The sequence below is a fragment of the Brassica napus genome, chromosome C1 (assembly GCF_020379485.1).
Source record: "Brassica napus cultivar Da-Ae chromosome C1, Da-Ae, whole genome shotgun sequence".
NCBI classification, from domain to species: Eukaryota; Viridiplantae; Streptophyta; class Magnoliopsida; order Brassicales; family Brassicaceae; genus Brassica; species Brassica napus.
The window spans coordinates 25,295,894-25,323,793 of NC_063444.1; the positions used below are offsets into that span (position 1 = coordinate 25,295,894).

At 35.6% G+C, this 27,900-nt stretch overlaps 3 protein-coding genes and 2 long non-coding RNA genes across 5 annotated transcripts; 2 read left to right on the plus strand and 3 right to left on the minus strand.

Moving 5' to 3' along the window:
- The first annotated feature begins 1,755 nt into the window (after positions 1-1,755).
- LOC106376462 (probable pectinesterase/pectinesterase inhibitor 33) lies at positions 1,756-4,468 on the plus strand. The gene is made up of 2 exons (XM_013816551.3): positions 1,756-3,667; positions 4,044-4,468. Exons 1-2 carry the CDS (start codon positions 2,920-2,922, stop codon positions 4,151-4,153), a joined length of 858 nt encoding a protein of 285 aa, XP_013672005.1. The 5' UTR covers positions 1,756-2,919; the 3' UTR covers positions 4,154-4,468.
- Positions 4,469-7,142: 2,674 nt separating this feature from the next.
- Positions 7,143-9,093, plus strand: LOC125580968. The gene is made up of 2 exons (XR_007318684.1): positions 7,143-8,188; positions 8,272-9,093. It is a non-coding gene; the product is annotated as an uncharacterized LOC125580968 (long non-coding RNA).
- A 6,958-nt stretch (positions 9,094-16,051) lies between these two features.
- Positions 16,052-19,935, minus strand: LOC111201855. The gene is made up of 4 exons (XR_002654801.2): positions 19,541-19,935; positions 18,054-19,452; positions 17,912-17,962; positions 16,052-17,769 (listed from the first exon to the last, which is right to left on the minus strand). It is a non-coding gene; the product is annotated as an uncharacterized LOC111201855 (long non-coding RNA).
- Positions 19,936-20,101: 166 nt separating this feature from the next.
- On the minus strand, positions 20,102-27,352 carry LOC125580979. Its single transcript, XM_048746314.1, has 3 exons — positions 26,012-27,352; positions 21,281-21,788; positions 20,102-21,205 (listed from the first exon to the last, which is right to left on the minus strand). The coding sequence occupies exons 2-3, from the start codon at positions 21,776-21,778 to the stop codon at positions 20,750-20,752; spliced, it is 954 nt and encodes a 317-aa protein (XP_048602271.1). The 5' UTR covers positions 21,779-21,788; positions 26,012-27,352; the 3' UTR covers positions 20,102-20,749.
- LOC106413155 lies at positions 24,821-25,711 on the minus strand. Its single transcript, XM_022693878.2, has one exon. It carries the CDS (start codon positions 25,709-25,711, stop codon positions 24,821-24,823), a length of 891 nt encoding a protein of 296 aa, XP_022549599.2.
- Positions 27,353-27,900: the final 548 nt, after the last annotated feature.

The following is a 27,900-nucleotide window of genomic DNA, read 5'->3' on the forward strand; positions in this document are numbered from 1 at the left end:
CATCTAACACGCTTCCTATTAATATTATTTTATAAGTTAATAATTTCACTATTTAGTAATGCACTATCACACAAATCTAAATTGGTTTTAGTTCTAAAACAGTTATCAATAATCAGTTTAAAAATATTTACATAAATCAATAGTAATAAATTCAAGTGCACTATTGAACAAAATTTTTTTGTTCTGATGCGTTTACTTATATGAAATTTTGATCCCTGAAATGTTTCAAATCTTATATTGAAGTAAATTTTGCAAAACATATTAAAAGAAAAATAACTCAAACTACGTTCCTAATTTTACTGTGATAATCATGTTAGTCTTTTTCATTTCATATAATAGAAACTTCTTTGACATTAATATAATTCTGTGCAACAGTATCTGGGGAAGGATTTAAAGAACAAAACTTGCATGTTTGGAAGTTTAGGGTCAAAACCGAAGATAGCAAAGAAAAGAGGTCATATCTTAAAAAGAGGAATTAGGCCGGTGATCGATCCATGTAACCCAGATAGATCAATATTAAGCTCTTCGATCACGATCCGAAGATTCTCGAGCAGATGGTGGCCATAATAGAGAAGAGAGAAGCGACAGTGACTCCGATGCTTTAGAATAGGTACCACGTCTGGAGGTCACGAGTACATGAGGTCACAGTTATTCGGAGCTTGAAAAACACACCACAAGGGAGAAGAATTGCAATGGCTTGGAATGGTGAGCAAGAGTTACAGACTGCAGATAATCAACGATAGCGAGACCAGGAGCTACCTTGGAGAGCCATAAAAAATCATCAGAATGATTTGGAGAAGACAGAGCCAACCAATAGATATTTGTACATGATCTATTCATCCCGTGACACTGAGTGAATTTAAAGAAGGGGGTAATGTTGGAGAGGGATTGCATCCCTCCACAAAGCATGCCGAATACAAAAGTTCTGCCAAAGGACTCAGCCAAGCAGCCAAGCTCGGCTCTCAAGGACTCAACAGATTACAATCAGCCTAAGAGCTCGGCCCAAAGACTCGGCTCATTAATCTCAGCCCAAAGACTCGGCTCATTAATCTCATCCCAAAGTCTCGGCCCATAAGCTCAGCCCAAAGACTCGGTCCAGCTTATTAGGTCAAGTCGACTTTAGAGCAAACGGGAAAAGAGTCATGGGTATAAAGAGAGGATGTGAGTCATTAGGAAGAATAGAGAAATACACTTTCAAACAAATTGACGCTGAACTAGAATTTCTTCTTTACTCTCACTGACTGAACTTGTCATTTTCACTTATGCTTCCGAGTATTTCCACTCGTTTTCTCGTTCAACATTTTAATCTCTCTTATTGATCAATAAAAAGCATCTTTGAAATTACCCACAATAAAGTTTATTCATCTCCTAAGAGCCGACCAAACTCATATTCAACAGTTAGCGTCCATGGGACTATTCAAAGTAACGCTAAGAAGATCAGTATGAGAACCGATGACTTAACCAGCAGATAAGAGTCTACGCCGGCCACCGAAGATGCGACCATGATGGAAATGATGAAAAGGATACTAACGGGCAACTAACGGGCGTCTCACGGTCATAACCGTTCTCAGCACGCCACCAGCTGGCGATGTCAGCGGCCCTGTAGTGATAAAGAGACAGCTTTTCCAGACCGAAAAATCTACGCGGTTGGTGGAAGAAAGCAAATAAAAAACCAGTAAATCGCCGACCTCCTCATCTAGATGCAATATATCAATTCAAAGATCCACCAACTGACGTGTTTGGGCCTGGAAATCAAGCGCATCTGAAATCCCCGTTTTAAGAAGAGAATCATTGAGGTCAAAATCCATCAAATGGAAAAGCTACGGATCCCATCGTACTTCGGCGAGACAGATCCCAGCGTACTCCGTCGAGACAGATCCCACCGACCATATAACTGCGTTAAACATAGCCATGGGACACATACACTTTTCTGACAAAAATAAAGATGTCAGATACTGTCAGTATTCGTAGAGAGCCCATAAGGGGCTCAACATAGTTTTGCAGAATATCGAAAATTTCCATAGACAGCTTCCACGAAAAATCGGTTAAATTCTTGAAACATTACATAATATTCATTCGTTAAGAAGCCTCAGCGTCCGACCTGTGAAAAATATCTCAAGCTCCAATTGAGGAGTTCAAATGGAGAAGTTCAAGCAGGTGGTATCGTTGACGTGCTTTCGGCGGTTAGTATAAATACATAATATAAATATTTTGATTTGTAAACAATAATTTATATCATATTATTATATTATTATTCTATAGTATAATTTTATTGTTAAAATGTTATGATTCTTAGACGATTTAGAAGTTAAGCAATTCATAAAAATCGTCGCCGTTTAAACCCCTTTTGGAACATTGAAGTTGATTTACCTTTTAGTTTCATATATTGGAAAGTTGTACAATATAAATTATATATAATTATATAGTAACATAAAAGTAAACAAAAATTATTGAAAGGGTTTGCGTGTGCTTGAAACTACAAGAGTAGAAACTGAGCTAAAAGCACATGGAAAGGTTACTTTAACATTGGAAACACAAACATCTTCCTTTGAAGTTACTTTTCCTCCTCTTTATTCTTTTGACATTTTTTTCTAAATATCTTAACAGTATATATATATTATGGAATCAATTACAGACATCTATATAGAGGATTGATATTATATGTTTCTATAATCGTAGGTTGCTAAATAAGAAAATGAGTCATGATATCATAATCTATACAATCCCAAGCAAAGACAACACACATCATCATGTTCACCCCAACAACAATCACTTGCAAAGTACATATACACAAACTCATAATAAACACAAATATTATTCAATTTAATATAAAAAATAATAACTCTTTAATTAGTTAAGAAATCACACCATGAAATTTCACAATTCCCCATACAAACTCATATCCAAGAACTTCAAAAAATGGTTAGAGGCATCTTCCACATATGCCTCTTGGCATCGTTTCTTCTTCTGCCACAATTCTCTTCCACTGTAAACTACGGTGGCTTCACCGTTGGAGCAAATGCTCCTTATCCATGGGACCATAATATTCCCCCACCACCAGAAACCACACCATTCCCAAGCCCCACCACCAGTCCTCCAACCACCTCAGATCAATCCCCTGGTCCAGCGGCCGCGTCGTCTCCGTTCAACAACAGCTCTATCTCCGGCGACATAACATGGTGGTGCAATAAGACTCCACACGCTAAGACATGCACCTACTACTTCCAAAGGAGCCCAGACAACAACATTAGCCGACCACCAAGATTTCGGTCCGAGTTTCTACGAATGCTGGTCCATGTAGCACTTGACCAAGCCGTCATTACACACGCTCAAACCGTTAAATTAGGTCAGAGCTGCACCAATAACCAACGGAAAGCCGCTTGGTCAGACTGTGTAACGCTATTTGAAAATACGGTCACTCAGCTGAACCAGACATTCAACGGACTTAACCCGGGGGCTTCTAGTGATGTGAAGTGTTCAGACTTCGACGCACAGACGTGGCTCAGCACGGCTCAAACCAACATCGAGACATGCCGGTCTGGCTCGGAGGATCTGAAAGTCTCAGATTTCGTCATGCCGGCCATCTCAAACAAGAACTTGTCGGATTTGATTGGAAACTGCTTGGCCGTCAATGGAGTTCTCATGAAGCAACATAATCATACGACTGGTACGTTTATTTTTTAGTATTATAATTAACTTTAGTGGTTAGTTACTCATTTACGGATATGCCAATTTGTGAAGATATTTTTGTTACTGTTTATTTTTTGATAACCTTAATGTGATTCCAAAGGTTTTCTCGACCAAATGACTAGTCATCATGGTCACTCATAGACGTCTTAAGTGACAAGAAAACCCATAAATATATAAATATATAATCTTAAGTATATTTTAATCTATATATAATAGCAAACCCAAGATGACGTAATCACATTTTTATAGGAAAATAAAATTTAAATCTAATAGTTGAGTTTATCAATATTTTGTAATCCAATGGACAAGATCATTCCTCATCTATAAGATCTTATGTCATCAACTTATTTCAGTAAAAGACGCAACGGTTCTCTACATCCGCCTCTTTGCAAAGGACATCTCATGTGCTTCCTTTCAGATTCAACCCTCAGCAATTACACCTTTTTGGAGTCAGACTCTTTAATCAATCTATAGATGGAAGTTTCAGATTTCTTATTTTTACATATTCTATCATTGTACCTCAGTTTTCGAGAAGTGTGAATTGTCCTCTCATACAGTTCACCATCATCGTCGTTTTTCTTTAGGACATGCATTTGTAATTGCAATTTTCCTCTCACATAGTAGAGAGGCTCTGGGTATACGTTTTATGAGAACCTGATTTTATGATTTAACAAAACACTAAATTACAAATAGAAACATAATCTCTTCCTAATATAACCTACTTTGTATTAATGTAGATTATGTGTTTTGAGTTCAGAATGATTAAAATTTTTATTTAGTTGTGTTGTTCTTTGTCCCTCAAAAAGAAACACTGTAAAAGCAGATGAAGAAAGAGGCAGAGAGCAGCAGGTTCGGTCTTCTATTATCTTTTGAAAAAGTCATGAGTGCAAGCAGTAGACTAATCTGTCACCAAAAGCTTGAGACTCCAAAACCTTAACTCGAATTCACGCACTTCACAGTATGCTAATATGTTGGAACTTGGAACATGATAAATAAAAGGGAACTCTTCCAGCCTGATGCATAGGAACCACACACTGGAGAATACCATTAGATATAACATCTGCTGGAACTTCTGTTTGCCAAACATGCAAGACCACTCTGTAGTCTCAGCCTCCTCTCGAGTCTCTAAGAATTTTCCAGTAACAAGAACATATATTTTTTTGCAAAAGAAAACAAGCACATACCTATCTTTTGATTCCCCAAAATGACAACCAAATTACTAGTGTTACCTTCACTTCACAACCCAGTGACCCACATAAGTCCAGTCTAGAGCAAAGTCAATAATGCTAAAGTAAAGAGCTGTTCCTCTAACAGGGAAGGACTCATAACATATACAGACAAGTCCCTCCTCGACTTATGATTATTGGACCCATCCTCACTCTGAACTTCTTCCCAGTAGACTGTTGAACTGGAATGAGTAAAAGACTTGACTGCATCAGCAGTTGAAATTGAAATTGTCCATTTTTTCTTCACCGCCTAACCAATGCTGTTTCATCGTAGATAGATATGGAGTTTTTTCTCTTGAAGCTAAACTGCTTATAGCATTTAGCTATATATCTGCAGTTGATACGAAAACGCTGAAGATTAGCTTTCAGACCAAGTAAATTTCAACCTTTTAACAAGATGAGTCCAGTGTAAAGTTGCAAACCTTGTCCTGGAGCCACATGGTACGATCTGGTGTAAATCTTGAATTTACTTCCAGACTCTGTGGGCGCTTGTAACAAAAAAAACTAGAAAAGCGATACATAATGAATACATAGCCTATTTAGGGCCTGACTAGCCGCAGTTGCAGGTGGTTGCGGTTTCTATTGGTTTTAAGAGATTTGTATTGGTTCTGCGGTTAGAAATTGGTGCGTTTACGAGATATTTATGACTGGTTAACTACCTAATGCAGCAGCGGTTAAATAATTAATTAACAATATTTACATTTTATATAATTATAAAAATATCAAAAATCATAATATTATAATAAATAGAAAATTTATATTTAGAAATTTATAGTTTTAAATTTTTAAAAATTATAGAAAATATTTTTATTTTAAAATTTTATAAAATTAATTAAAATATAATAGATATATTTTGTATTTTTTTATAATTCCAATTTTAAAATTTTATTGAATATTTTTACCTTTGTATTTATATTGTTTTAAAAAGATTATCCTCCTGCAACCGCCACAACCGTAAACGCTAACTGGAACCAGCTTTTGAATTTATAAGATTTAGAGCGGTTTGAAGCGGTTTAGAGCAGTGATTGTTGCGTTGTTGCCAACTGCAAAAGCTGCGTTTGCGGGTGGTAGGGGGAAACCAGTTATACCTTTAGACAAATAGATTTTGAACTGTTTATAACTTTTGAACATGGGCTCCTATAGACTGGCAAAATCTTGCATAGTAATCTGAGTATTTGGTCCAGAATGTTTTGCTCGCTGTTAGGGTAAATAGGTAAACTTTCAGCTCCAGAACCACATTTTCCCAGAATCTCTTTCCAAATTTGGGAATCAAAAAGGAATCAGTGAACTTTTTTTTTTTGTCTCGTCAGCCATTTGTTACTTAAGTACCGTTGATAGTTCTGCTTTTGGCTATCATTATGGAAGAGTCTGTTACGGGAACTATGCGAAGCTCTTCGTGATAATTATCTGGCTGCTTAAAAAGGCAAAGACCATATAACGTTTTCAAGTATCAGATGGTAATTACAAGAACTTACGCTTCCATTGGACATAATGAAAGTTTTAATTATGCATAACATAAGATACATACTACTTCTAAGGTAAGGCACCCTTCACGTGCCAACATGACATTATGCGTGAAAGAAGGAATACCTGATCCAGCATCTTCAAGTTTTGGGGTATGAACACCATAAACACTTGCTGCTTGAGAATGATAGTTATGATCAATGTTCTAAAAATCGCTAGGCGGTAACTAGGCGCTTTATAGAGGACTAGCGACTAGGCGAACTATTCAAGGTTTAGGCGAGGCATAGGCATTAGCAAATTATTGATTTATTATATATATATATATAAATATATATATATATATTATACATTTTATGACATATTTTAGTTTTAAGTATAATTACAAAATTATTGTGAAAAATTATCAAAATTAGATATACAAAACAAAAGAAATTAGACAAATTTTTAGATTTATAATAATATTATTGTTTAATTTAACATATTTAGACCAAGTTAAACCAACTTAAACTAATTTAAAACAGTTTAAACCAACTTGAATAATATAAAGCGGTATAAATCGGATTTTAAGAAAATTATTTCGGATATAACCGATTTGCCGCCTAGACACCGCCTATACCGCTTTTTAGAACTTTAGTTATGATCATATTGATTAATGCTGTCAGAACATGTCCACCCTTGAGTTGGCCAATTACACAAACTTCGAATATTAATTAGTTATGTAAATGCCTTAAAACATTATGAAGATATTTGTACATTTGATGGAAAATTCATAGTTTTCAAAGATGCATATATATATTATCAAAAAGAAAAAAAAATGTGGAAAGAGATAATAAAATAAGCATCACTTTAAGATACACCTGATCAATTATGTATTTTTCACGTTTTATTAAAAAATTACGAATTTATTAAAAATATTTTATTAAAAATATTTTATTAAAAATATATAGTTCATGTTGGAAACATCTTTACTGAAAACATTAGATTCCAGCAAAAATAAGCATTTTAAAGTTCCAATGACAAAATTTATAACAAATTCATCATTCTTCCCCAAACATTGCATTAAAAATAACTTATTTTTTTCACTCAGAAATTAGTAATTTTTCAATTTATAATGATATAATTTATTAATTTTAACATTAATTTCAGAAACATTTTATATATTAAAAATATTTTTCATCATTTTTCATTTTACACACTTCTATCTATAGTTATTTTGTTAAAAAGTTACATATAAAATTTGATATTGTTTTCTCCGCGAGCCGCGGGGCGCACTGTAAATTGATAAATGTTGAAGAGTATAAAATAGATAGCGCAAAATTTTAAATAGTATATAAAATAATTTCATTATACTTAAATATGTTTAATAATTACCCGGTGGCATCCTGGTGTATAAGTTGTAAAATTAAAAAAAACATTTGTGTTTTATACTTTTCTTTTAATAATATAGATAGATGAGTGGATGAGTTTATCTAACAAGCCCATATTTCAACTTGTTTGGTTTATCAAGCTAACAACAAAGAATATTTCCCAAGTTGGGTCTCAAGACACGAAAGACGATTACTCGTATCCGCATCTTTAGCGAAATCGAGACCTCCGGTCAATTCAAGCTGCGATAAACTTCGCAGGAAGACGGAGAATCAAGTCAAGATTCGTAATATATGTGAAGAAAGGTGTTTACAGAGAGAACATTGAAGTTGGCAACGATAACCACAACATCATGCTCGTTGGCGACGGTGAACGAAAAACAATCATCACCAGTGCTAGAAGTGTCAAGGGTGGCTATACCACCTATAACTCAGCAACAGCGGGTAAATTACTTTCTTAATATCTTGGCTAAATTGGATTTAATTAATACGTTTTATGATACAAATAAGTTTATTATCAACTGAAGGTTTTGGAGGCCAAAGTTTTGTTGCAAAGGACATGACATTCATCAACACGGCAGGGCCATTACGCGGCCAAGCTGTCTCTGTTCGGTCATCCTCTGACCTCTCTGTTTTCTAACATGTCGGTATCCATGGATTCCAAGACACTCTCTTCATTCACTCTCAACGTCAATTCTTTAGAGAATGTTACATCTCAGGCACCATAGACTTCATCTTCGGAAATGCAGCTGTCGTGTTTCAGAACTGCATGATTCTTGTCCGAAGACCTCTGCATGGCCAAGCCAACGTTATAACCGCTCAGGGTCGTGGTGACCCTTTTCAGAACACAGGTATAACCATCCATAGCTCAAGGATAGTCGCTGCTTCTGATTTGAGGCCTGTGATTCGAGCTTACAAAACCTATTTAGGCCGACCGTGGCAAGCGTATTCGCGTGTTACAATCATGAAGACCTATATAGATAACTCAATAAGTCCCTTGGGATGGTCTCCTTGGTTAAGAGGATCCAACTTTGATCCAATACAGTTTTCTATGGAGAGTATAAAAACTTCGGACCAGGTTCTTCTACAAGGTGGCGCGTCCGGTGGAAAGGCTTCCACGCCATAACCAATGCTGCTGTTGCTTCCCGGTTTACTGTGGGAAGCCTAATCGCTGGTGGTTCATGGTTGCCTTCTACTGGCGTTCCGTTCAAGACAGGGTTGTGAGGAGAGTTGCATGTTTTATCCTAAAGACCAGTGTGATGTTATGTGTGTATGTAAAATCCTTGTTTTACATATTACTGATTTATTTATATCTTTTTACATTATTTTAAAACCAACAAATTATTCTATATATCAAAAGAGACACTGGTATTAAACACCTTTGCTCTAACGCTACATTTTTCGCTATATTTTTCCAGCTTAAAAATCTGTAAAATCTGTAACACAGCTTTATCAGTGTTATCTTTAATCAAGAAAGACATGAATACAAACTTGTTCGAAGTTTATTAGACCATCTCTAATGGTTTACTCTATTTTTTCTTCTAAAATAGAGTAACTCTATAATAGAGATGAATGTTGCTTTAACGGTATTCTATTTTAAAGTGAAAAATTGACTGATGGACAAAGAAAAATAAATTACTCTATATATAGAGTAAACCTATTTCTTACTATATTATAGAGTGGAAAATAGAGTATCGTTGGAGCATTTTTACTCTAAATTCTAGTTTAGAGTGGAAAATACAGTGGGGTTGGAGATGCTCTTAATCAAAAGATATACTTATTTTAGGTGCAGTGGCAGAGCGAGGCCAATTATACTTGACGAGCGCATATAATAATAATAATATTATTAAATTAATATAACAATAAATAAATAATTTAATAGTAAATAGTATTAACTGTTAATAACAAAATATAAATAACTATAAACTATGAAAAAACAATAACATTTATTTGTATTCAACTCATAGTTAATTTATGTTATTATATTTTTTTACAAATGTTATTAATTACACATTAATTTTACAATATATAGAAAAAAAGTCTTCAAATTATATATATGCCAGTGTCATAAATAACTTTTTGCTCATCATATCTTTAAAACCTAAATTCTAAATCATTAAATTAAAAAATTTAAAATGAATTATTTATTATTTTAAAATTAATTAGTATTATTCATTTACTGACCATTGTGAATGTCTACTATTATAACAAGGAAATATGCTTCAAACCAAATTGAAATCTAAATATGAAAATATAATAGAAAGAACTATGAAAAGGCAAATAAAGAAAATACATTGCTAACAAGGAAAAAAGAGAATTATATTAACAATAAAACAAAATGTAGGAAAATCACAATACTAAAAGCAAAATATACTCAAAGGATAGGGTGTCCACCTCAACAAATAAAATCAACGAACGAGGGAGTACTATACTGCCACGTCTTCGCACATCATTATTTGCTGGGCTTATAACAAATCAAAGTGGCCCATTATAACACTGCCCATCTCGCGCTCATAGCAAACGACGCAACTTTTCCGCTCCACCACCATCGTTTCCGATTTCTATGAATCTCCGTTTCAGAGTTTTGATAACACATTCAATTCACTTCTTTGACTCTTATCTTCATGAGACCTTTTCCTTCACCTCCCTTTGTTTTCCATCTTATATAATCCCTTTATCGATACTTAAATCAAACCACATCGTAGAACCTCTGTACAAGAATATCAAGCTATGGCCATGAAAATCAAGCTATGGCTATGGATGATAAACTGTTTGCAGCTCCAAAGCTTCGGCTAGAACCGAACTCCGGCGATATCGACCACCACATCGATGGCTAATAATCCAGCGAAATCCACTCCAACTAAGAAACAAGGAGTTGGTCTCTATGACGGCTCCCTCAAGCGTGTAGCTCCATCTACAGCCCTGAATAATGCACAAAGCGGGATCCTCATAGGACTTGATCTGTTATTTATCAGCGAAAGGTATGAGCTGATATGCTAAACCCCTGAATTTCATAATTTTTTTTGTATAATCTAACCTATTCTACACCTCAAAATGAATCTGTGACACAAGGTGCATAGCTCAGAACCGAGTAAGCTGGTATAAATGTTTTCTGAAGCGTGGATCTCAGCCTCTTTTACCTCTTATCTCAAAAGATGACACCTTCAGAGTCCTTTCCGAGCTTCACGAACAGAGTTTAGCGATTGAGTTCAACAGATCAGGTTCCATTCATCCAAAAAGTTTGAAACGAGTTGTGTTCTCAGAGGTGATCTCTGCTAAGGTTTAGGTTTTGTCGTCAAATACAATTTAATTATGCACATTATTATGTGGCGATTTGATTTAAATTATTTTTCTTCTTTTTGGTTGGTTGTCTATGCTTAATTGATTAATGTTCGTCTCTATTGGAATGCAGATAAAGATCTAGAGTTACGGAAGCACACGCTGAGATCAACGCAGTAAGGTTGTCCTAGAGACAAACAGAGAGAGGGAGGTTTTGAAGAGGTTTGTTGTTGTCTGATTTTTTTTGTTTTGTGTTTATGTTCGTTTAATATTTAGCAAATTCTTCTCTTTTGAAAGGTGTGAAACTTAAATCAGGGCCAAAAATACATGTGTTTGTGGAATGGACTATGCAGATGGAGTATTACTTCGATGGATTGCTCTTCTTTTATAGCAGCTGAAATCAGTTATGGAGAAACCAACACTAGAGTTGTTTAAATTTAATTCAGCATGGAAACCATCTGAGCAAGACGATGACATTGAGATACTGACTCATGAAGAGAGAGAATGCTTGAGAAAAATCTGACTGAATATGAACAGCAGCTTGGTTCTTGGTAAGAGCCTTCAAATCTGTTCTTCGCTTCTTCTTATTCCTTTTCGAAAGGTTACCAGATTGGTTTACACAATATTCAATATGTATCTGTTTCATTATTTAGGTAGAAGAGGAGTCTTTGATGGTGTAATGAAAATTTTGCATCAGCATTGGAAGCACAAGGAGGTTGCATTTGTTTGAAGACTTCGAAGCAAACTGTGATTTAAAGGAGGAATCTCTAGGCTAAGCTCGAACTAAGGATGACAGTGGAGTGATCTCTGCAACTTATTGTTAACAAGAATTTTGTTGATTATACACTAATGTTCATATATATATTTCAGGTGGCGAGAACTACAAACATCCTTCATCAAAACTGATACCACAGAATTTGAGGAAAAGAACAGTGATACAAACGTCTGTTTAAAAGCTCGGTGTAAGTACAATGAATGAAAATATCTCATATCATTAATTTGATTGAGAGAATGCTTTTGTATACCCCGCTTGAATGGATCGTTACTCAGTTATGTTGTTGTTGCAGTCGCTGAATTTCTTTGCTTACCAGAGAAAGCACCATTGAAGATATGAAGGAGTTTGGTAAATCTTCAAGACTCTGCTTTTGAGTTATGTTGATGCAAGTGGGAGCTGTAACAAAATGACGTTCTTTGGTTGGATCACATTATTTTTCATTTACTGTGGTAGTATATGAATTACTCTAAAAGGAGTTCCCTTTTCCTCTTCTTCAGTTGCTGAGCTTCTGCTAAGTGAGTTCATTCCACAGATCTTACCATCGGAGACTTCCTGTGTTGGATTAAGTGTCGATGAACTTGCAGGGTGATAGTAGATCTGGGAGGGAAGTGGTGACGTTGGGAAAGAAGATGGTTGTGAAGCAAGTGAAAGAGACAATTGTGCAGGAGATGGGTATGAAGGTGCTGAAGATTCTATTGAATACTTTTCTTTCTGTGTGAGAGATAGAAACGCAAAAGAGAGGTTATGTATCAACAAATGTAAAAGTTTCAAAGATGTGAGAAAACTCAACTATAGGTGAAACAAGCTTTACCTGCTCAAAGACTGTATCCATGGAAGAATTTCTTGGAAAAGATAAATCTGCCAAAATATTCATTAATGTCATGTAAGATTATTATGATCTGTAGACAGATGCCTAGGCAAGTCAAGAAGCAAGTAGAGAAGTCCTATCAAGAGAAACATGATTTAACAGGTTCTGAAAAATACTATCTAAAAGTCCCAAGTGAATAACACACCATACATGTGTTCCCTCAAGCTAAAAAAATACTAAACAAGCTGAACTTATTTTACCTGAGGCCGGAGACTTCTGCATCGTCTGTGTCCGAAAGCTGTCCAAAGGGGAACCTTGAGATGATAAAAAATCAGGTTTGATGTCAGACACATCGTTCCGGCTAATCCCATCAGACAACCAACTGAGAGGGGCTTCTTCACCAGCTACACGGCCTCTATTATTATTATCCCAGCGGAAACTCCAAGTAGGGGAATGCCTCCTCTAAGCAGCTGATGATGAGTTAGGCAGGAGGACCATTTTGTCACGAGGAGCAACACAACACGCGTTCCCCATTACATTGAAGTGTGACTGGAGCTGCAACAATAGCTGCTACATCGATGACGAGAATGACGAGGGAGTCTAGCACAACTTTATCCAAACTATTTTTGAACTCTCTGTTCTTGCATTTTTTTTATATATAATGAATAATAACTTGTGAAGTTAGGGTATTTCCTCCCAAGCATGTGTTGTGTTTTCGTAATTATAAAGTTAGGTTTTAAAATTTTTAATACATAAAAGACTATTACGTCTTATATTGTGATCTGCACCTATTTACATTACACTCTATTTGTGTCGTTTATTTTATTGCCGACGATGAGATGAATAAAAAAACTCAGAGCGGATCATTAACTTGGATCACAGTACAACAATATTGATCTCGATGTTTAGATCTTTCTCTTCGAGTTATTAATTTACAAAAAAAAAAAATTTTAGAAGAATATATTTTCTGTTTAAAAAGGTATTTGATTTTAAGATATATGAATGGTTGATTAATTGTCATAGATAAAACTTTTTATGTTACTATTGTTCAACTATAAGGTGTATAGAAAATATTTACCATAAATGTATATGCATTTTAAGTATAAAATGACAAAATAACATTTAAATATTTTTAAATACTTATAAAGTTTAAAGATAAACTTCACTATGAATAAAATACAGGCAAACTATACAATATATTATTATATTTATATAAATTTATATGCACCGGTTATTAATTTATGTTTTTATTGGGAATATATATTTACATAAAAATTTCAAGAATTTATTATTTTATTAATTTATCGAAATGTGTCATATTTTATATTGACTCAATTCAGAATTGGTGGAGTTTATTAATTTTTTTGCGTTTATTAATTTATCGAATATTAACTCATAGAGTTTCTACTGTAATGGGTTCAGAAAACTTCATAGATAAAGCTATTTTTATTTTTTTATTAATATATGAAGTAAAAGTATTATCAAACTTAAAAATTCCAAATTTTTAACCGAATAGCATACTACAGATATTAGAATATAAAAGTTTATCTTTTTCTTTAATAATATTACGTATAAAATAGAAGAAATGTACATATTTATAAAAATAGACGAAATTTATATATTTTTAAACCACTCTTCTATTGATAAGTTCAGAAATAACCATTTGCACTTTTAATCATGCTTGAACTGCAACAATGTGAATTGAGGATTGCTACTAACCAAACAAATAAAACAAATATAAGCATTGATTAGTGTTACGAAAATTTACACACTGTTTATGTTTCAAAAAAAAAAAACTTTGCAAACCCCCTAAACTCTTATTGAAGAGGAAAAAAAAAGTGGTAACAAAATGGAAAAGGCTCCTAATTATACCTACAAACTTATTACTCTTTGCATGTATGTATTATACTACTTCTCAAAAACATAATTCTAAATAAATAAAAATTTCCAGCGAAGATGTAAGTTAACTCTATTCAACTTTCAGTTTAATTAAAAACATTATAATTTTCTCTTCTAAATCTATAAATTCTTAAAATATTAAATCAAATTTATTTAAATTTATAAATCATCTTCAAAAATTTTGAAGCAAAAAATTTTAGTTAATACCAACACGAAAAACAATATTTAGTTTAAATGTCATTAAAGGAGACACATAAATACTAACAATATTTTTTTAAAAAATAACCAAGATAACAAAGCATTAGAAGATCAAAAAACATATGATCAAATTATAAATGAAATGAAACACAAAACATCTTATATTGTTCAATATACTTCAATAAAGATGTTTCAATTAGACAATAAAATTACATTTATTACATTTGAGAAAATACGCTTAACAAAAAACTAAAATATAGAAAATAAACCCGCGTGGGTCAAAACTCTAGTGCTCCTATAATAGCTAAACAATAAAACATAGATGATATGTTGACAAACAGAAAACACATTAATTATACAACAAAAGAAAAAAGAAAAAACACAAAGCGGGAACTTCGAACCATAACTAAGTAATATTTACAAAATAGTAGGGGCACATGCCCCGTACATGACACGGTAAATCCGCGTCTATTTCTGTGTGCATGCACACAGTGTACATCCTTTATAGCGCAATCACTTGTTTGGCTTTGATGTTATATAAAGCGTCAAGTTTTTTTTTTTTTTTGTAAACTATATAAAGCGTACAAATTGAAATGATCCTCACAAATAAACAAAAGTATATATATCTTAATAAAATAAAAGTACAAATAAAAAATACCTTTAAAATTTACCACTTATGTATAATAGAACTACGTGTTTTTCTCCGACACGCGCATAAACAATAATTTTAAATACGACTTTTTTTTATTTTAAAAGAAATTTTTTAGTTTACATTTTGACATCTTTATTTTATTATTTTAACTTCAACGTTTTGAAAAAAAACAAATCATTAAAATACTTTTTTGTAATATGATCTCTTTTGATTTGGTTTAACTATTTTAATTTAATTTCATTTAAACTTTAATACACACATCCGCGCGCACACACTCGAAGAGAAAGTTTGGATTTAGTTATATTATATTTAGTGACTATTTTTTAAATATATCTCTTATTACCTACTTTTAAATACACACATCCGCGCGCGCACACGCGCGCACACGCGCGCACACGCACGCCTACACACACATACATATATATATATATATACATATATATATATAAATTCTAATAACTTTCTGATTTTTATTGTTTTTAGCATAATCTATTAAAAATTATATTTGTAATTATATTTAACTTATTTTTATTAATTTGATATATATATATATATATACTAATTTAATTGTGATATATGATTATTTCCTATTAATATTTTTTAATAATCTTGACATAAATAAATATTTATATAGAAAATATACATTAATCATGATATATACGAGTTAATAGTCATTACCGTATTTCAAAAACATTACCAAAAATATATAAAATTTATAAATGAAATTGTGCATGTCACAATTATGTTAATGCCATGTTACATTTTTTCAAAACCATATCATCTTTTCTTATTGAAATTGAATGTAGTGATCGTCTACTCGCTGGTCGAATTTCTCCTTCAACATAGTGGAGCCTTCAACCGAGCTTAAATGGTGCGGCGCTAGGGTTGCCTCTGCCTGACCCGCTACGAGTTATACAAGATGTCCGCACCCGCCCCACGCTAATCAACCGGATCAAGCGGGTAACCCACCTGAATTAAAAAAGAACAACTTTATTGGCCAAATCGCAAAAAATGACAAACACATAAAAGGTACAGAAATCTTAAGTTTAAGTTTCAACAAACACCACACCATAAGTTTAAGATCTAAAGAACAACAAACAACACAAAAACATAAGTTCTCCTCCAACACTGAAATCAAACTTAAAAACAAATTACATAGAGATCTTCCTTCTTGTTCTTCCCACGACCTCAAGTTGATCAGTTGTCTAAATGGTAAAATAGATAAGTATACGATCAGAAAATAAATGAAATGAAGGAAAATAAATAATAATCTATCACTTACACGTCTATTGAAACGTCACAAACATAGGGAAAATCTCCTCTTAATTACTAGATTCAGCAACCTCTGATTTTGTCCAAAACCAGCAAAATATTTCATGAATGAAGTCTCTGTTTCTGTACAATATAATTACTAAACTAACTTACCATTGTCATATTGTTCAAAGCTGTCGAGCCAATTATGAGCACACACTACAAGAAATATCGGTATTAATAGCACTCGACAAACGCTATCATATCGTTTTCATAGCGTTTCGAAGAACGCCGTGACAGCCGCAGCTATAATAGACCTCCCCCCTAGCGTAGCGTTTTTCGCGTGCTGTAACAATATACAGATATTTTAGCGTTGGTCCTGTGTTATATTATACCTATTTATAGCGATTTATTTTCGCTATTTAAATATTTTATGTGGCACTTTTCGTGTGCCATAAAATATTTTGTTATGACATTTGTTTTTTGTCATGGAATACCTTTTTGTAACTCAGTTTTTTTTTGGATTTTTGAACATTTAATAGCAATTCTTTTGTGCCATTGAATATTATAATACAGTATTTTACTTGTGCTATAACGTTTATATTCTAGGTAATACTGAATAGCTAATATTTTCTATATTGACACATTTTTCGGTTTGATTTACTAATTTTGTTTTTTTTATGGGATATAGAATTGGAAAATATTGTAAAAAAAAAGAAAATTAAAAAATAGAATTTTTAGTAATTGTAACCAGACTAGAAATATGCAAAAAGCACTATAATGTGCTGACAATTGATTCATCATATAGCAAAAAAACACATACATAAACAACATACATAAACAACAATTAGTAATGACGGCCAGACTTGGTTCGCGAGGACTGTCCTTGTGCTTGTGGTGGGCGTCTGAAAAGAGATGAGTTTCTGAACATTGGGTCGATGTCTTCTTCAGGTTCCTCAATGCATGTCAAGTAGCCAAGAGAGGTTCTGAACTCTGTTCTGGTTATCTCCTCCATATCATTTCCTCCTGAGGACTGTCCTCGTTCTTGTTCTCTGTTGAGTGCTTCTTGTTGTGGTTTTTGTTTTTGGAGTAGTTGTGGTCTCACTCCAGATGCCGGCAGTGCACATACGATGCTCTTCCTTCCTTCCATTAGAGTTTCTAGACTGTAAAGTTAACACAAGTTAGAACTTTAATAGATATTTGAATATGAATATCTAAACTGAAAATGAAAACTTATTCGAAAAAGAAATAATAAATCGAAGATGATATTTGAAGAAGAATAAATGGAAATCGAGTATCTCTGACCTTTGAAGAAGTTCCCAACCCAGATCTGTGAGGGTTCGAATCTATAAGGATCTGTAAGAGTTGTTACCTTTTTAATTAGAGAAATATATAATAATCATACAGATGAAATAAATCTAGGGTTTAGACTTTAGAGGGCGCAGACCTTTTGATATGGATGAGTTCGATGGAAACCCAGAGAGAGAAATCGAGGTCGCTTAAGAGAGAATCATGGTTGTTTGAGATGGAATCGTGATGGGTAGACAGTGATTCGTGGTGGGTCGAGGTGGGCTCGTGGTGTCACAAAGAGATTTGTGGTGGTTTGAGATAACTCTCTAACCTAGTTTGCGGTGGGTGTACGTTCTGAGAGAGAAGGAAGGAGATAAAAGAAAAAACAATTCTGAACCGTTAGATTAACATTTACGAACGGACAACATTATGATCCTTGCCTTAAAATAATCAACCAATAGGAAGAGAGAACGAGGATAGCTGATGGATGGTGGATTATGGGCCTTTGATCTGAGATATCAATCGATGGCTATTAAAAAAAGAAGAGAAATTATGTTTCCGGTTATTTATAAATATTTTTAAAATTATCTAAAATTTGTAAAAAATTATAATCATGATTCTAAAATATAAATCTAAGTTTAGACATCAATTTCTAAATATATAAACCACTAAACACTTTAACTACACCAATATACCCTAACCCTCAAACTAAACACTACATATGCTAACCCTTTCACAAGAAAGATAATGTGGAAAGGGAACTACATCATGTGTTTTGTGATTAACATATAATTTTGTCTTAATGTGTGTTATAGTTTCTTTAAAAAGACCTCAAAACTATAATTAGAATAAACCTTAAAAGAAATCTCTAAACCTAATCACTAACAAAAACATGAGAATCCTAACCCCTATCCTTGCCCTAAACCAAGAATAGTGATTTGTTCTTTGTAAACTAGATATGGACATTTATCTTATTGGGCCTTTGTAAAACTGAAATGATAAAATGGATCAAACACAATAACATAAAGTCTTAACTTAAGTAAATCATTCAAACCATACAAACATTTCAATCCATCCGACACATGAAAACAAGAGAAACACCGAGTAATTGAAAAACAAAAGCCATGTTCTGAAACAGCAAACACCAAGTCATTTATGTCAACAAGAACTTAAATAGTTGCCTGGTTCCTTCTGCTCTTTTGTCAAAGCTGAAAAGAAAGACATAACCTTCGGTTCACATTTATGCAAGAGTGCTTCCAAGTGAGAAAGAACAAAAAAATAAACAAAACTCTCACCGTTATAATTTTATCCTCTGGCCAAGCAAGAGTGCTTCCAAGTGCATCTTCCATATACTCAATCTCAGATGAAGTCCTCCACACAGATGCATCTTTCACCTTCACAACATCCACAAAGACTCTACAAGCACCAAGCCCCAAAGGCTGAAAATGGACAAGATGCTCAGGATTACTCGAAGACCAACGTCCTTCAGCGACGATCACCTTGTTTCCAGACAGATCCAGCAGCTGGATTTTTTTATTTGGCTTGAATTTGTTACGCTGCAATCACAGAAAGCAAAAACGAAGCCAAAATTCAAGCATCACAGAAAGCAAAAACGAATCAAACAATTCAACAATATAGTTGTACCTCAGATCTGCGAAGAGGAGATGCAGGAGTAAATGGTTTCTTAGGAGCTGGTGGAGTTAATGGAGACTTCTGATTCTTAGAAGATGAACTCACTGCTTTAGAATCTGATTGTTGACGACGTGGAGAATCTGTTATATCTGGCTCAAACACAACGCAATTTGCAGGCCATGCTACATAACAGTTCAGAAAATCCTCCATATTTGTCTTTCCTACAGTAGGCCTCCATATGAATGCCGTTGGGTTTAGTACCTCATCGACAAACACTTTTACTGCATTAGGACCAAGAGGAAGTCCATTCACCAATGATTTTGGTTCTTTAGTCTGCCATCGGCCTAAAGAAACCACTTCCTCCTTCTGTATATAGTCCATGAGCTTGCATTTGTTAACTGAACTTGTGAAAGGGCTCTGCCAAACACAACAAAGACATCGAACAAAAATGACTCAGAATCATACTCAGGAATAGAGGAAAATCATACTTAGGAACAGAGAGAGAAGAAACTTAACTGTAGGAGAATTGTCTTCTGGAATGAGATCTGCTGTTGCAACAATACAGTGATCAGAATGCCATGCAATCATTTCGCCAACTGCATCCTCCATAGTAAACATATTATGTGCAGGTCGCCATAAAAAAGTGTCTGCTTTTATTGCAGTTTCAACCAAAACCTTCACAGCGTGAGGCCCTAAAGGAACCCCATTAACTAACTCATCAGCTTCAGCTGAAACGACCCGTCCCTCAGCAACTTTCTCATCGACAGAAGCCCAGTCAACCAGATAACACTTGGGAAGTGATCTGGTATTATTTACACTCTACATGAAGTACAAGCAATGTCAATGAAATGCAACTATACAATTATATAGATAGAGTAAGCCAGATTAATTAAATTCATACCTTGTTATAGGAGTTTTCACTGACATCAGTTGCAGGACCCAGATTATTCATTCGGCGAAGGGCCTTCTGTAAATCATTAACCTGTTCCTGCAGAGAGACCTGTTTTTGTTCCATTGCAGCGATATAGTTGTCCTTAACCTGTAAACAATTCAATTTGGTCATGCTAATGCCTCTGCCCATCGCTCGCAACCGTCCAGGTTGATCAGGTCCTAGTATCTGAGATAGCATATCGTTCTTTGGATTCGTTGTCGTTGAATCGGCATGACCCTCAAGTTCGATCTCTGATGCCTTTCCCTGGAAACACATTAAAATTTCAATAATCACAAAGCAGCAACCAGCAGATTCAACTTCTTAAAATCAATATGAAAACTTACAATCTTTGCAGCTGCATTAACATTGACAGGAGTACCATCCTTCTTTGTTCGTGATTTCACCCAAACTCGGAGCCTCGACACTTTTGATGGATCTTCGCTTGACTTTACCAAATCTTCTCTCAGCCTCACCATTCCCTTACGGCCGCAGGTGTGAGGAATCTGATTTTGTCTTCTTTCTTTGTAAGAGTCGCTGACAACCTTAAAGGCCTGACTGGTCTTCTCTTTGACAAATTTACGCCATTCAGCTGTAGAAACATTGTTCGGTTGCATGCTCATCCTAGCTTTAATGGTTGGAGCTTTCCTAACAGATGTTACTAGACGTGATTTGGATGCTCTCCACAAACATCCCATCTGCTTAAACACAGCAGCCTTTTTAAAGTCTTCGTCCATGTCAAACCTCATCTGTAGTCAGCAATGAGACACATTCAAATACAAGTAAAATGGATCGTAGTTAAATGTAAATTTTTTTCTTATTACCTCAATAGATTTCCAGAGCACAGTCTTGATTTCTTCACTGACTTGTCTCCAGTTATCAATGATCACCGGAACATGTTCACGAACTAAGGGACCCAAGTAGGAGGATAACAGTACAGAACCTGGACCACAGGGATCCCCCATATTTGTGAAGTCGACATGTTGCCTTTCAGTTGGATCCTTGGCAATGTGTTTCATCTTTGTAGGTCCTCGGCGTCTTTTACGCTGTGATGTAGTAGCTGTGTCAGTCTGAGTCTGCACATCATCAGCTGCATCAACAGCTTCTGCTTCTTCCTCCATTTCATTCTGTTTATCCTCCCCCAAGTCCTCTGCTTCTTCCTCCATTTCATTCTCCTCTGTCCTCATTTGATTATGTTCTTCTGCCTCCATTTCATCTGAGACTTCTCTGTTTGTTATATCTTCGAGGAATTGATCTTCCGCAACCTCCGTTTCTACATCTGTCCTTTGCTTCTTCACACGCTTGTTCTTCCGATTCCCCATCTTAGTTCACCTGAAATATAAAAGAGTTAGTTAGTCTCAAAGCAAATCAACAACAAACAACACAACAACAAACAACACTCAAAGCAACTGATCAGAAACATAGTTAATTTCATTACACAAACACAATTCATCAAAAAACAGCTTTACAGATTCCTCCCCATTATCAAAAAATTAAATAATTTCATTACACAAACACAATTCATCAGATTATGGACTGGAATCTGTTATCCCAACATCTCCAATAGAAACGAAATATCAAGTTCTGGCCATCATCCAAAAAATCACAACTTTTCCATTTTCAAACATATATTCCTTCACAGTCAGCTCGAGCATTTCTAGATTCATCAACCAAGTCATCAGCATCCATGGCTACTACTGCTGGCATAGGACCAACATCTGCATGTCCATCTTCAGCATCTTCCTCACGGTATCTTCTTGTAGGACCTCTCATAGCTACATACCAACTAGATGACTCATCTATTCTGGAGTAAAAGACTTGCTTTGCTTGTGAGGCGAGGATGTATGGATCAGCTGCAAAAGCCATTTGACTTTGGTTGAGGTTGACTAGTGTGAAGCCATCTTCAACCTTCACTCCGTTACCTATATTTGCCCACTGACAGAGAAATACAGGAATGTAAAAGGTATTGTACTCGATCAGCAGAATCTCCAACACTCTGCCATAGTATGTTACCAAATCAACCATCTGCGAAGTGTCTTTTGCACTAGATCTACACATAGCTGTTGCCTCATATAGAACACCACTGTTCTGACTTTGCCTGTCAACTGAAATCGTGTGAAACCGCATACCATTAATTATGTAACCAGTGAAAGACCTAGAGCTAAGACGAGGACCGTAGGCCAGCCATTTCAGTGTCTCCTCGTGATTCTCTGAGCTAATAGGTATCTATAACTAAATATGTTAAGTGTCAATACATATCTATAGCCAAAACCAGAAAACTAAATTGTTGCTCATACTATGAAAATTACCTGGTCTTTTAACCAAGAAGCAAATTTTTGTGAATGAAGTCTCCATAATGTTGTTGCATCACGTCTACATTTTTCATTAGTGTCCTGTAGATGCTGTAGGTGCATGCTTCAAAAGGATTCAAACAATGTATTAGCTACGCTATAAAGTCACAAGCGACAGTAACTAAAAAAACAACAAGTAGCTGTGAAAGACTTACTCCACATAAGGTTCGACGATTGCCATATTCTGAATCACAGCAAGATGTATAATCCCCATATCCTTCTCAGAAAGAACACGACAAGTGGCTGCAGATATTGGACGACCTTCAAGAATAGAGCTGCTCTCGAACTCAGTATTTCTATCTGGTTTCTCCTCATAACTTGTTGTTTTTTTCAAGAACTGACTGCAGAACCTAACACATTCCTCTTCAAGATACGCTTCAGCAATACAACCCTCTGGTCTTGCAAGGTTTCTTACAAAGTCTTTCAGCACTTTCATGTATCTCTCAAATGGGTACATCCATCGGAAATGAACTGGTCCACATAACCGAGCTTCCCTGGCTAGATGAACTACCAAATGCATCATTATATCGAAGAAACTTCGAGGAAAAAACCTCTCAAACATGCAGAGTGTTTCGACAATTTCAGTTTCCAATACTGTAATTTTCTCTACGTCGATTACCCGCTGACAGAGATGATGGAAGAAAGCACACATGCGGCCAATAGCTATCCTAACACCTTTAGGTAATAATCCTGTCAAAAATATAATTTGAGAATAGAGTCAGGACATCTTAATCTTGACTATTGCAAAGTTTAAAGACTCAGTTAATACCTCTAATAGCAACTGGGAGAAGCTGTTGCATCAAGACATGGTAATCATGTGATTTCAATCCTGATATCTTAGATTCTTCTAACTTCACACACCTTGATATATTTGAGCAATAACCATCCGGACCTCTGAAGTCCGATAGCCGCTTGCAGAATACTTTCTTCTCTTTTCTGGACAGAGACCAAGGAGGGGGAGGAAGGTATGTTCTTTTCCCACGGGGTTGAGGATGTAAATCCTTCCTAATACCAAGCAGTTCCAGATCTTTTCTCGCGTTAAGACCGTCTTTTGATTTTCTACAATGCAACAATGTAGCTATAAGGCTTGCAGCAACATTTCTTTCCACATACATAACGTCTAAGTTGTGTCTAACTGGTAGATCCTAGACAAAACAAACACAGATAATAGTGTCAAAGGAAGGTGGTGACTGCACAATTAAGAAAAACTGATATATCTTCAGATTAGAAACATACTTCCCAATAAGGCAACTTGAAAAAGATTGACCGCTTCTTATATCTAGATAGCTCTTCCTCATCAACTGCTTCTTCCTCTTCCTCTGAATCACTAGATTCATCATCCATATTGGAGTCTGATCCAACCGTCTCATTAATCTTCCTCTTCCTACCAGTTACTTTCACATTTCCAAAATCATTCTTGTAATTTCTAAGTATATGGCTTATGTTATGACCACTCAGAATTCTACCCTTTTTCCCATGCTCTGCTTTCCCATAAAACCATGCTTTCTTTCCTCTATAAGGATGTGTGGGAGGAAGACCTTTCCGATGGGACATATAAACGTGCTTCCTGCAGTTACTCAACCACATACTGTCTGTGTTTTTTCCACACACAGGACAACCCATTTTGCCCTTTACTTTGCAGCCTGCAAGATTCCCATATGCTGGAAAATCCTGAATAGTCCAGAGAAGCATAGCTCTTAATGTGAAAGTGGTGTGGCTGACTGCATCATACATTGACTCTCCTTTCTCCCACAGGTGGTTTAGATCCTCTATAAGCGGTTCTAAGTACACATCAATATTGTTACCAGGTTGGCTTGGACCAGGAATCAGCAACGACAACATGATGTTCTCCTCCTTCATACACTTTTCGGGTGACATGTTGTAAATGACAAGCAAAACAGGCCAACAGTTGTAGTTCACATTCTTCATGTTGAAAGGATTGAACCCATCTGTGGATAGCCCAAGCCGAAGATTTCTTTATTCAGCGGCAAATGAAGGGTATCTGTCATTCATTTAATTCCAAGTAACAGAATCAACCGGATGTCTGCTTTTTCCATCAGTGCTCTTATTAGTAAAATGCCACCTCAAGTCCTTTGACATGTCCTCTGACCTGAACATCCTCTTCAGCCGTGGGATTATGCGAAAATGCCTTAGAACTTTCTGTGGAATACCTTTCTTCACATCACCTGTGCGCAAGTTAATCTTCCATCTTGAAGCATTGCATTTCGGACATTTGTCTAGCTTCTCAAACTCCTTTCTGAATAGACAGCAGTCATTCACACAGGCGTGTATCTTCTCATAACCCATATCAAAAGATCTCAAAAACCTCTTCACTTTGTACAAGGACGTGTGCAAGACATTATCCTCGGGTAGCATCTGTGGCAAAGTCTCAAGCAGCAGATCGAAGCTTCTATCAGACCAACAACTCTTTGTCTTTATCCTAAAGAGTGAAACAATTGCAGAGAGCTTGCTGTGGTTAGCACAACTTGGATACATAGGTGTTTCTGCATCGGCTAGCTTAGCAAGAAACTCATCTTCTGCCTTATCTTCACCTTCAGCAACCTCACTTAAGTCACCAGGCCTAAGAAACTCTTCATCAACAAAGGCAGCTGCTTGGTATAACCCTAAAATCTCATTCCTCTTCTCACTTCCATTGCTTCTACTGTCAGTCCCTGACATTACTTCTCCATGGTGATACCAATCCTCCCTCATCTTGTAACTCAAATCCATTCCTCTTGTTACTAGATGATCCACAATAACACTGGCTGAGTGACGAGCTACGTTGCGACAATCAATACATGGGCAAATGATCAACTCAGACTCTCGCAAATCTGCACCAACACACCTCACAAATTCCCACGCACCACTCTCATAACCAGGATCAGCTCTTCGGTTTAGACACATGAAAGCATAATTTCAACACTCTTAATCACACACAAAAATTCAGTTCCTATAATATATATTGTTTTTCCTTACCTGTTTAGATGAACCCATGACTTTTCGACCATTTTATGTTCTAAGTTTCTAACCGATAGACCAACAAAATCAAACAAAGCCATAAGATTATGTCAAACATACACCAAACAGACACAATGACATTCACAGAGGAACACATAAAGAATCAACGATTCAATCAGATACTATAACTCAGTCATTCAAAAAGATCAACAAGAAACGACTTCTATTTGGCTGAAAAAGAATCACCTGATCAATAAGATCCTTCGGATTTCAACTCCACTAGCTTCACTCGAGAAAGGACCAATCAAAACCTAAAACCTGCAAAGCAAAAGAGAAGAGAAAGGAACAGTCAAAGCTTCAGTCGAGAAAGGAACAATCGTGTTCGCCCATGACGATATCAAATGCAAAACGGAATTGATTACCACCTGACTTCTCGTGATTCTGTAACCTGACTTCTCTCCTCCTAATCTTCGGTGAAATCGAAATTGTAAAAGCTGAAACAAATCAAAGGAATTCATCTGAGAAATCAGATAAATCAAAGGAATTACAGACAAAATCGAATATGGGTTCACCGGGAATCTGACCGCCGGCGAAAACAACACCGTTCAGACACGAAGATCGATCAAAAATCGGAGAGATTGGGCTTCCCAATCATTTTTTTCTTCGATGGTTTCTATGTGAAGAGTGAAGGAGAGGCGGAAAAGGTTAAAACTAAACCCAAGTCTTTTGCATCGCGACAACACTTTACTCTGCTTTACTGTATTTTTTATTAATTTTTTTCCCGGATTAAATTTATCGCTAGCGAGGAACTAACGCTATGAAAAAGATGGGTATCGGATTACACCATTTTTGGTAGCAGTTTGAGAATTCGTGATATCGTGAACTGCTACCAATAGCCATATTTCTTGTAGTGACATGTCACAGTGCTTGAACATTTTCTGGGAGAACACAGCTTCTGTCTGATTTGAATCCTCTAAAATTTCATGTGGTAAGCTCGACTCCTCACTACCAACACTCGTATATGTTGTGGTTGTCCCACCATCAGCTCCATTTTGTTGGCTTGAATCCACTTTAGTACCGGTTCAGAAAAAAAGTACACAGGAAGACTATGAAAGAGTACAAAAGACATAGAAAAACTTCTTAATAGGAAAATCCTCCTGACCCCCGCTACGAGTTATACAAGATATCCACACCCGCCCCGCATTAATCAAGCAAATCAATTGGGTAACCCGCCTCAATTAAAAAAACCTTTATTGGCCAAATCGCAAAAAAATGACAAACACATAAAAGGAACAGAAATCTTAATGTGGTAAGCTCGGCTCCTCACTACCAACACTCAGATATGTTGTGGTTGTCCCACCATCAGCTCCATTTTGTTGGCTTAAATCCATTGTAGTACATGTTCAGAAAAAAGTACAATATGATGACTATGAGAGTAAAAAAAGACAGAGAAAAACCGGTTAAACTGTCTCTTTTTCGTCTCGATCGGAGTTACCATTGAAGCTTTACGGAAAAAAATGATAAAGACCTATTTTCTCGTATAAGTTCGGATCGATCGTAAAAGACGATAACGGTTAAACTTAACAGCATGGTTGTCTCGACTATACGATTAATTTGGACTACCTCGTAAAACCGGCGTCGTGCTAAAGGTTACTCTTCCGAAAAAAATCATAAAAACGTTTTGGTCGAAAAACGGCCCAAAGGATCTAAAACGCGGCAAAAGCTCACTACAAATTTTAACGAAAAATCAGCTCAAAGTCACTATGACGGTTTATCGAATATTCACGAAAAGAGATAAATGTCAAGTTCGAAGATAAATGTTAACGTTTCAAGGGATAATCATGAAGATCGGAAAAAATAAAATATTTCCCGAAAAAATAAACTTGACCCAGGAGCGGAAAAGGAAGGCCCAAACCGACCTAGGAGGAGGATATAAGAGATGCTAAGGCAAGACACCAAAAAGGAGAATTTTTACATGCAGAAAAACTCAGCACTTAGAGCAATTTAGGCAATTTTCCGTTTTTGTTATCGAGCTGCGACTTAACTAGGTTTTCAAGTCTTAGGTGGTTAGAACTAGGATCTCGCCGACAGCTCTTCCGGCCAAGCCTTTACCTATTGTAAACGCTTATACGCAA